Here is an 11,904-nt window from a genome sequence, read left to right as displayed (position 1 = left end):
CCCATATCCTTAGCTCCCCCATCTGTTGGATTTGACAACCCAGAAATTAGACATAATTAAACTTAATTCGCTTTAAGACTTTGGACTTCTTGAAGGGTCATTTTTTAAACATGTTGGCCAGTATACGTAATACGCTTAATAGAGGAACCCAAGATCTGTCAAGATTAGAACAATTATAAATGAAGCCTATGGATACTGCATGGCGTTATTAATACATTCGACATCAACAACATTGTTCTTATGATAATAATATGTAAATATGTGTTGTCCTGTGTATATGACCACCATAAATGAGCTGTATCTTCTGGATGACCCTCTCCTAAAACTTGACCAACCCAGAAATTAGACATAATGGGGCACATTTACTTACCCGATCCTTGCGTGATCCCCGCTGTCCCCGATGTCCGCCGGAATGGCAATCTGCCTCGATTCATGAAGATCGTGCGCCTTATATACTGTATGTGTCGCTTCCCCGATTATACGCCGGAGTTCACCATCTTCCTCCCGGGGTATGTGCGACACAAATTGAATTGTTAAATCCTGCACATAGTCCGAATCCGTCGGATCATCCGATCGCCCCCCCCCCCCCGCCCCCGATTTGTGTCACATAAAAGCCAGCGTGATTGCGACACAAAGCAATCGCGTGCGACACAATCCCCGGGTGATCCCTGCAAAATCGGGAAACCCAAAGGAAATGCGGCCACGGGAGCCTTAGTAAATAAGCCCCAAAGAAACTTTAATTTACTTTAAAATGTGATCTTCTTGAAAGGTCATTTTTCGAACATGTTGGCCAGTATACGTAATACGCTTAATAGAGGAACCCAAGACCTGTCATGGGAACATTTATCTGGAAGAAGAGATGATCTTTTGGACTTATAGCAGTTGATTGTTAAAACACTTTATTTCTGAGAAAGTTTTTATACCTTAAACTTATTACAGTTCTAAGTCACAAATATACATGTTTTCAAATTAATTAAACCCGAAACTAGGAATGTTACAGAAACTGCCGAGATAATAGGATGTAAAAAAAGAAAGTCACGGTGGAGGAGTCACTGAAAATCACACCTACATTTACACATTGCAACTCGCAAAGGTGTGAAGAAATCACAGAGGCCTAGCGAATTCTGTGCTAATATTCCAAAGACAGATGTGACATGACTTATTAACCACGGCGTGCAGCCTCGTCACTTCTCTTTACAAAGTCTTCTCTTTTTTTCGATTACTTTAGAATGGGGTCAAGCAATGTCATTTGTCATGTAAAGTATTTAATACACAAAAGTGGTTTGGTTGGTTTCTATTACTCTGCCTTGGACAAGTTTTTCCATCATATGTCACTACTTAACCTGATGAACAAATAATATTCAAATTCACAGTCTCCTTATATTGGGATGGTAAAATCCCTGGGAGCCACCTGACTCTCCCTCAACTACAGAAATCAAGGGGGATAAAGATTCAAGCACCTGGAAGCTGCTTTTTTCCCTCTCCCAAACCAGGACAGGTCAATACATAAAAAAAAAAAACCTCTAGTGACAGGCGAATGGCTCCAAAGCCCCATTATTGTTTAAGACCTTAGGCCCATTGGTGCAATAGCCCAACCCTGGCAGTATTTATGGGAACGTATATGGGAACATGTAAAGAATACTTTGTTCTTCTCTTAGCCACATGAAACTATTGGCTAAGAGAAATAAGGATGTAGAGTTACAGATAGAGATGTGAATCTATCTGCTAAGTTCCAAACCGATCTTTAAAAAAAATGGCCGCTAGCTACTGCTGTCATTCATCTTAGGCTGCATTCACACTGCTGCAAGGGGGACGTATATACGGCCTATATACGTCCCCCATAGACAGCAATGGGCGCACGTGCAGCACCGTACCGCTCCATACCCGGGAAAAAGATAGGACATGTCGGCGCCGTGTGCCATACATCCCTATGCAGGGGGGCGGGGGTGAGCAGCGTGAATGTAGCCTTAGAGTTTTGGGAGGGAGGATCGGTGGGAATCGGGAAAAATGTATTTAAAAAATAACAAAGCCAGAGGGCTAGAGGTGGTTGTCAGTTTCTTAAAGGGAACCTACCACCACGATTCTACCTATAAAGGTAGTTCGGGTGGTAGGTGGATGTAAGGGACGTGAGGATAGCCCCGGTAGCCACGTTACTCCTCCTACCCTGTTGTGTGCGGCGCACAGCTCCTTGTAGCTGCGTGCCCTCGTCTGACAAGCCGGAGTTCTGCACATGCGCAGTAGCTCCAGCCTCGGATTTGTAGCTGCTCAGCCGCGGGCCTGCGTTCTGGAATCTAATGCTGGATGATTCACTCATAACTAGTTACAGATGATAATTTGTGAACTATGGTTTGCTTTAAGGATGTCCCACGGGATGAAGTCGCAATAACTTAACCATCATATTACATATTGGGTGTAAAAACCATCCCGTGTGGATGTAACCCTCAATTTTTGAGGATACTTATTTCCATTTATGATTCTATTATTTCTGGCAGATTACATGCTGACATTTTTTTTGGCCTCCATGCAAAACCGGTACTTAGTGGTTGTCCGGAAGTTGAAAAACAAGTCTGCTTTCTGCCAAAACAGCGCCACACCTGACCATGGTGTTTGCCGGTATTGCAACTTAGCTCCAATTCATCTCTAAGCAGCTGAGTTGCAATACCATCACAAGCCACGGTTAGGTGTGGCAGTGTTTTTGGAAGAAAGCAGCCAAGCTTTTCAAATTTTGGAAAACGCCTTTAAGCAACTTTTATTGCTGGTGGTACAAAAGTCATCTTGCTACACCTGGCCTGTGGCCTGACCGAAAATGTAGTCTCGGATTCCCAGAAGGACGCTTGTCGAGGAGCCAAAATTAGATGGTTACGAGTAGTGTGACAGCGCCCATAACCGATCTGCTGGCCGGGCAGAAGACATGTCCAGACTAGACGTACCAAAGCCTTTAACATAGAATAGCACTGACACAGAATGTACAGAACTTGTTAATTTAATTAACACTAATGATTTATTGATAAGTGAATGATAATCCTATCAAACCATATATAGGTACATACATAAGTTGTATAATAAAATACGCCCTGGGAACTGCTATAAAAATTTAGGGTTTTTCTTTTGATAGAGTTTTCAAATACATTGTCCATTGTCTTATCCTCACTGTCTTCCTTCTGATCACTCCACATATGCTAAAATATAGAAGCTCTGAGTAATTGGAAAGAGACTCTACTTGTGCGTTGTACAAACAGCGGAGGTCAGTGCATTGTGTGTGGTGTTTGTACTTGCGTCGCTACACTTTCTGCTTGTCCGTGGTGACATTTACTCTAACACAAGCAGCAGCTATTGAACTTTTAGTAAATGAACTTCTCCCCAGACTAAGCAAATACCCAAACTGAAGTCCCTAGAAACGATACTGTTAAATTTAACAATGGTAGCAGCCATATCAGCTGCTTTGGGGCCCACAGTGTCAGGGGGCCCCTTCATCCAACTTGACAAACTAAAGAATGGAGGTTGTACCCCATTATATACATATTATGCTGCACATTGTACAACATAATATGTGTGTAACATATATGTGATGTATATATGCTGCATCTGTGATGTGTATGTACTCGATGTGTATATATGTATGTATATATATGTATATATATGTATATATATGTGTACTGTGTATACCGTGCAACTGTAACTCACATTTGTTAGCATATAAATATGCATATTTTTTTAAGGGGGAATGGGGCCCCATTCAGAGGTTTTCTATGGGGCCCTGCCTCTCCTAGTTACGCCACTGGATTTTGGAACGGTGTGGAACCAGGCTAAGGGAAACACAACTTATGTGCTGTGATTTTTAAGTAACAAAATAATTAAAACAATTACTACAGATCTAATAATTATATCTTATATGTAATATCATGAAACATCACTGCTCATTACATATTTTGCTCCATGGTCAGATGTCTTATTGTAAGATGCCACTGGAGGGAGACAAAGTAGACATTTTATAGCCTGAACAATTCCTTTAAAATCCAGTTACCGTAATTTATGAAACCAATAAAATAAAAGCATAAATTAAATTACTCTGAAATAATATAAAATTATTATGTAATAATATTGTTTCCTGTTAAAGGAGCAGTATACACTATAAGTTAGTTTCGCTTAAAAATTCATTTTGATTTGGTCCTGATTCTTTTTGATCTGATGTTCCTCAAATTGGTATTTAACCCCATCGAATCCTCTTAAACATAGATTTTCATGAACGTCTCATTTTGTTCATTTTTAAAAGTTTTTTTTCTTGTGTTTTCTGTTGCCCATTCTTACTCCCTAAACTTTGGGATGAATGGCATCTGCAAAGAGTTTGTATGTTCTCTCCGTGTCTGCGTGGGTTTCCAAAACATACTGGTATGTTAGAGGTTGATATACAAGTGGTCCTCTACTTAAGGACACCCGACTTACAGACGAGCCATAGTTAAACACAGGCCCCTCTGCCCCCGGTGACCTCTGATGAAGCTCTCTGGATGTTACTTTAGTCCCAGGCTGCAATGATCAGCTGTAAGGTGTCTGTAATGAAGCTTTATTGATAATCCTTGATCCCATTACAGTAAAGACTTTGAAACTCCAATTGTCACTGGGGCAAAAAAAAAAAAAAATTGTCTACAACTACATTTATAAAATATACAGTTTCAACTTACATACAAATTCAACTTAAGAACAAACCTACGGACCCTATCTTGTATGTAACCCGGGGACTGACTGTATTAAAACTTTGCATTAAAAAGTTGCACAAAATTTGCAAACTCCTCTGTAACCCCTTCTAAAGTTTTTCTACACCTGATCCAGACTAGTTTATATGCGACTTTTTAACCATGATTTACCGCTAATTTGCAACTTTTTTATTCATCCATATCTGGATTTTAACGATATATCATGCGCAACCCTGAAAAATTCTTGTGTGGCTAACTTTGCTATTCGAGTGGAAAAGTCACAAATTTAGGCACACGTTTACAAATCTGCCCATAAATCTCCAGATGGGCAGTATAATATGGCCTCCATACAAAATGCAGCCGTAATATGGCCATAATCAAATATTTCCAGAGATATATAGAGAATATTTCAGAGTTTTATATAGTTTTTTTTTTTTAAGTCAAAACGTTGCCTTATATCGTACGCAAAAATTAGCCAAATCAAAAACTACAATATACTATAGTATAAGATACATTAAAGGTGTCTGCATCTGGTCATTGTTTTATATTACCCTTGGGATTAAAAAATAGAAAACTCTACATGTTAAAGAATATACCCCCCATCCCAAAAAAAAATTGCCCTTACTCCCCCATGATGACCTTTGCTCAATTTAATTATGTGCAAAGTGTGTTTTTCGCTCATGAAATGACACTGCGAGGAAACCTGGGGCTTTGTAGTGTGAATGGATTTAGGGCAGGCGGTAGTCACAGGGAGGATTACCTGACATTTAACCAGATAAATTTGCTGAGCACAATGTCTGAACGAAAAAAAAAAAAAACCTCCAGAAAAGCCAAGGCATACTATTTGTGAAAATGCCACCTTGGCCAAAGTCTGATTAGGACCTGGGGTCCTCGCTCTGTTTGATCTCCGCTCATCAAAGAGAATCCTTAAACAAGCTTCATTTTAGACGAGAGTACACGGGGATGTACTGAGAAAACAAAGGCCGCTCCGCCGGCAGAAGAATAGCTCCACAGTTTAGTTCAATGGAGTGCAAGAGGCCGGGGCTTATTAGGGCTCTCCGCTAAAGACTGAGCTATTCTGAGACTTATATGTTAGTTTTAACAAAGCCGAGTGTTAGATTCGCTCTACTGACGTGTCAGCTCATTAGGAAAACCAGCGAAACAACTAGGTATATTATGTATATATTGCTTTATATAGTATTTTTAGATCAAGGCTACATACAGCATGACCAATAGAGTCAAAAAAAGACCATTTTATGGTTTCATATTATTAAAAAGTTATAATTATAGATGAGTCGGGGCCGGTTGACATTATCACATCCTTACAGGGGTGAGTCAATGAATACAGCGTATCAGAATAATATATTTTAGATAGATGGAGGTCCAAACACTGGGACATGGGGTCCTGGTTATACGAAGGAATGGGATCTGCCACAAAGTACTGGAATTGTGGTGTACCTGTGTGACCGCCGCTCCATGTAGAAGAGGGTACAATAGATCATGGTTCTCATGGTTGGTGGGGGTCCCATCTTGTATAGCCCCCCTTCCTCAACCCATCAATAAACAACTCATCCCCTATCTCCTGGTGTAGGGGATTGTAAGCATTTGTGGTCAGAATATTCAGCCACCTTAAATGGGTCTTGGTGTATATTCTCTCCCTATCAAGTCTCTGTTGCCCCAATAGGTGGTATTACACGGACGCAGATATATTGATATTGGCACTTTGTAGCGCACTTTGGGGTACATTTACTTACCCGGTCCTGTCGTGATCCCCAATCCGGACTGTCCAGCGAAGATGAAGTCCGGCCAACATCATGCGCCCGATATCCTGCATGTGTCGCTTCCCCGCTGAGGTCCGCCAGAGTTCACCTTCTTCTTCCCGGTGTATGTGAGTGCATGTCTTGCGATACAATTTGCGATGTTAAATCCTGTGCGTTGTCCGAATCCATCAGATCGTCCGACGGCCCGCCCCCCGATTTGTGAAGCGTGAAAGCCGGCGACATTGCGCCAAAATCCGATCGCGTGCGCCAAAAACCCCAGTTTAATGCGGCGCAACACGGAAATCGCTGGGAATCCTGACAAAAATGCGGTCCGCGGACCCTTGGTAAATGACCCCTTTGTATTGTAACATCCACCAGGTGCAGGCTGCCTGTAATCTGTGCCATATTAGTAAATTTGGTAGTGCAGGCTCAGGAACATCTTGTTCTATTCCCTGCCATACCTCCAGGCCGATCAGCAGAAATTGTGACTTTTTCATGCTTTGTAAGCCCAAAACAAAGAAGTCATGATATGTCAGCCCCATTGTATTTTGTAGTGTGTATTTGTAGTAGCTCTTACAAATTAAAATGTATCTATAGGTCCATACTTGCTCTCAGGAGTCCACATAAGGTTTCTTTCTGATGTGTGTGGAGCAGGGATATGATTGTTTTTGTGCAATTAAAGCAGCTGAAGAACTCAGAGATAATTTCCCAGAAACAGTGCCCCCTCGGACCATAGGTTGAGTCAGGTATTGCAACTCAAGTCAAATTGAAGGAAAAATAGCCAAGAAAAGCGGACGGATAAAAGAGACGCTGTTCTCCGTTTGCACCTACATGTTTCAACCCTGGCATAAAACCTCCAGTATTTCAGGACATATTCAGAGACATTAAAGAATGTCCTAACTGTTGGAGTTCAATGGCTTTTGATGTGTAGCATCCTGCACTTTGTACTGCAGGTAACACTTTGCTCTATTGTTTAAAAGAAAAGCCTAATAATGTTGACTGCAATAGTTATCTCGGCCTAAGATCATGAAACTTGGTGCCGGGATAATGACTCAAATTTGAGGTTATAGACCGAGAATGCAAAAAATTCACCAGGACAGCTTTTTGAAGTGATGAAATAAACGCTGTCTTGTTCCAGAAGTAATAATCTATGAGACATCCCCTGACAACATCTCAGCATCTGATAAATAGGAGCAATTCTCTGTTTGTTTGTGTGCTGTTCACATTACGTGGAGACATGTGTCTTCCTCATCTCCTTTTCATTGCTGGAGAATAATTAGTGGTGATGTCCTAGAGTCACCTTGATGTCAAATGACTTAGCACAGCGAGACATGATTCTGACTTCAAACGAGACTGTCAGAAACTTCACGTGAATTGGTGCATTGAAGAAATCTGTCCATCTGATACAGAATATGACGCCGAAACGGCATTCCAACAGTCACCAAAGGGGATACATTGTAATGGCTGATATTGTAGTGTAACCCTGGTGCGCCTATATGAGTGATGTTTGTGGTGTCTGTTTTATATGTATGATGTTTATGATGTGCGTCTGAAAGTGTCTGCTGCACTGGTCTGATGTCTCACTCTTACAAAGGTCCCAATTCCTGGTATCAGATCAGTATAACTGTTGCAAAAAAAATTATAAAATTATAAACTGGCCCATTATTGATTTCTTTCTATCCTTCTATCAGATGCTTAAAGCTTGAGCTAGAACTCATTTCTATGGGAAAAATCATTACCTTAATTAGACCACCAGTAGGCGCCACATCACTAGTTATAATGTAAATCATTCAAACACAGGTAACTTCTGCTCTGGTGCTTCACATCCCAACCATGAACAGTCCTTGTGTGATTTAATATACAATATAGTTTTGCACACATATATATTCCTAGATAGATAGATATATATAGATAGATATAAATGGGTAAATAAATATGTCACCTTCTATTATTAATCTGTCATCTATTAAATGTGTCAGTACAAGTAATCATTTATTTGTATAATTACAGTAATTTATTTTACACATTGATATATATATATATATATATATATATATATATATATATATGTATCTATATATATTTATCTATATTTATTAGAAGTCAGTTTATCTCATATCTATCCATTATCTCTCCATCTATTTATTCATTCATCCATCCATCCATCATGCCTTCCAGTATCTATCCATATATATATCCTCTGTCTAACTCTATCTACCTTTCTATCTGTTATGTTTGTAAGTTTATTTCAAGTTTTTGTATCTATTCAAATTATTAATTTATTGTATTTTTGCTATCCAAATATCTTTCAATAGTATTTATAAAATCCTGTAATACTGGAACTGTTACTCACATATATATAATCTCCATTTCCAACTATAATCCAGTAGCCCCCCCCCCCCTCTTGCTCCTGTATATATATATATATAATATTACAGCTGGAGCTGGATGATAGCTGTACATATATATATCTCCATCTCCAGCTATAATCCAGTAGCTCTCCCCCCTCTTGCTCCTGTATATATATATATATATATATATATATATATATATATATATATATTACAGCTGGATGATAGCTGTATATATATATATCTCCATCTCCAGCTATAATCCAGTAGCTCTCCCCCCTCTTGCTCCTGTATATATATATATATATATATATATATATTACAGCTGGATGATAGCTGTATATATATATATCTCCATCTGCAGCTATAATCCAGTAGCTCTCCCCCCTCTTCCTCCTGGAGGCTCCTGACCTGTGTGATCATCATCAGAGCTAATTGTAAGGATTGTGAAATCCCAGGCTGCTGCCAGTCTGCTCTGTGATGGAGAGACACAAATCCCACAGCTTTGAAATCCCATCCCTTGGCTTTGTTGTGCCGTGTTCTGGGCGTGTATCCAAAGCTGCAGAGCAGTATAAGTAGAGCCCCAGCTCATGTGCTGCCAGTAGCACTGGAGACCTCTGCTGAGCAGCACCTCCCAGGACTTATCACCATGCACCAGCCTCTTCTCATCAGGATGCTCATGGCCCTCCTCACTCTTATCCAAGGATCCTCAGCCTATGTGGTAAAGGGGAACTCCAACTCCATCAAGAATGCCCCTGCTGTACCAGCTGGACAACCTATGGGCTTCTACCCAGTCAGTGTCAGCCCGGACTCCTACTATGACATTGCCAACAAGTACCAGCCCCTGGATGCCTACCCGGTATGTACCTTCTACTAAGGATAAACTACTGCAAGATACTGAGAAGTGTAATGCATGATGTGCCATTCCCAATATCTAACTAATAATATCAATATAGAAGTGACTGGTTCTGATTGTCAGCTCTGTGGGTCAGTGTGGCTAGTATAGTATATTTGTCTATATATGATGCAATTTCTATCCAAGCTTTGCTGACATCTCCTGTATCTTTTAGCTCTACAGTTGTACAGAAGATGATGATTGTGCCCTCGATGAATTCTGCCATAGCTCTAGAAATGGCAACAACATGGTGTGTCTGGCATGTAGGAAACGCCGAAAAAGGTGCCTCCGGGATGCCATGTGCTGCATGGGCAACTACTGTAATAACGGTAAGTCGCAGTCTGGTTACTTTGCTGTCAATGTAAAGGATGGAGCTAGTGGCCGATCCAGTTCTATGATAACTACTTGTTGTAGGAGATCCTCATACATAACAATACCGTGTTTACCAAACGCAGGTCCCTCTCCCCAAAAACCTCGGCGCTCATCAATTTAAGCTAAAAATATCCTGTTTGAAATGTAAAGGCGACTGTATGGGCGCAATGAATACAATATTGTCCGCAGCTGTAACACTAAGTGGCTGTTTTGCTTAACAACAAAATACTGTCCTGTCTTTGAGGATTTAGACAAACTCTCTAATGACAAAGCTCATGGGAATGGCAGGGGGGGCTCTCTAAACTTTAGCATAAATACTAAAGGTTCACTTATCATGACAATTATAAATGGCCTTACCCCGGCAGCCAGTTTAGGCTTTCTAGGTGACCTACTGTGATTGTGCTCTTTAGTAAGCCATTATATACACAGATGAAGTGCATTGTCTTCCATTGTCCAGGTGGACCAGGTGAGGCCTTTGTGATGCTACGTACACATGTCCTGAGTAATAACCTTCTTCTGGATTCCTTTGTATCTCTGATAATGGAGCACACTTCCATATTCCTATGCTAAATTGTGACTTGTGCCCTCGCAGGTATTTGTATCCCAGTTGAGCAAGAAAATGAACGTTTCCCACATCATGGATTTGTGGAGGACACTATTATGGAACCGTATAATACTGACCAGGCCACGGCAGACACTAACACCAAGTTTACTACATCTCCTTCTGGAATGCAGCCATTTAAAGGTAAATACAAATCTTTTATGGACCTTTCATTAGTTTTTCACAACTAAGACGATTATTATTTACGATACTCTACGGTAGTCATAAGTGTGTGATACTAAATATGTTGAACTGTGATCAATTTCAAGCACTCACATAGAATTGTTTTCTCTCCTACAGGTCGTGATGGTGACGTCTGTCTCAGGTCATCAGACTGCGGACCAGGACTTTGTTGTGCACGTCACTTCTGGTCAAAGATCTGCAAACCTGTCCTCGAGGAAGGTCAAGTGTGCACCAAGCACAGGAGAAAAGGTTCCCATGGACTGGAGATATTCCAGCGATGTCATTGTGGAGCAGGACTGTCCTGCAAGTTACAGAAAGGAGAGTTCACGACGGTCCCGAAAACCTCCAGACTTCACACTTGTCAGAGGCATTGAAAGCTCTCCGTGGACTACTTCTCTCTTGAGTTAAGCTAGGACTTTGCTTGACAGATGACTTGCTCTTTGGATGTACCTGTAACCTTATCACAGTTTACATTAAGTACTCTGGAGGTTGTCTATGATCCAAGGGTCACCTGAATAGTTTCTTTTTACGGAACTGCACTTTTATTTCTATTGTTTTGCAGTAAATTACTGTTTTGTATATACAATGCAACTCTCTCAGTTGTAGATATTTATGAACGTGGAAAGTTACTAAACTGCTGCCATTTTGCTTCTACTTTGTAAATTTGTACACAACCCCCTTAACCCTTTTTATATTGTAAGTTTATGTTTTAGGATGTCTGCGTTTTTTTATGTTAAATAAAATATTTTTAAAAATATCCGTTACATCTCTCTGTCGTGAATGGATCAGGCGTTTAAAACTATCCTAATACCTTCTTGCTGATAAGTACTTTGTGTTATTTCCCAAATTTTACTACAGTATTCCAGTTAATCCTACCTACTTCCATATATTGAAAAAGGGTATAGGGAGACTTGTTAGTTGCAAACTAACTCTAACAAAGTTCTTAGCCTGTATGAAAATTTTTTTACAAAAATTCTGTATATTGTTGGCTTTTGGACATTTTGGGATATTGAGATGTCATAAGCTAATGTTTTCATTTCATATCTTATCC

The 11,904-nt window shown here is 40.2% G+C and overlaps 1 protein-coding gene across 1 annotated transcript; it reads left to right on the top strand.

Moving 5' to 3' along the window:
- Window positions 1-9,363: 9,363 nt before the first annotated feature.
- Window positions 9,364-11,571, top strand: DKK1 (dickkopf WNT signaling pathway inhibitor 1). The gene is made up of 4 exons (XM_072129586.1): window positions 9,364-9,661; window positions 9,873-10,026; window positions 10,662-10,814; window positions 10,971-11,571. The coding sequence occupies exons 1-4, from the start codon at window positions 9,452-9,454 to the stop codon at window positions 11,225-11,227; spliced, it is 774 nt and encodes a 257-aa protein (XP_071985687.1). The 5' UTR covers window positions 9,364-9,451; the 3' UTR covers window positions 11,228-11,571.
- Window positions 11,572-11,904: the final 333 nt, after the last annotated feature.

Source organism: Engystomops pustulosus, chromosome 11 (assembly GCF_040894005.1).
Source record: "Engystomops pustulosus chromosome 11, aEngPut4.maternal, whole genome shotgun sequence".
Classification (NCBI taxonomy): domain Eukaryota; kingdom Metazoa; phylum Chordata; class Amphibia; order Anura; family Leptodactylidae; genus Engystomops; species Engystomops pustulosus.
This window is presented reverse-complemented; position numbering and strand designations above follow the sequence as displayed.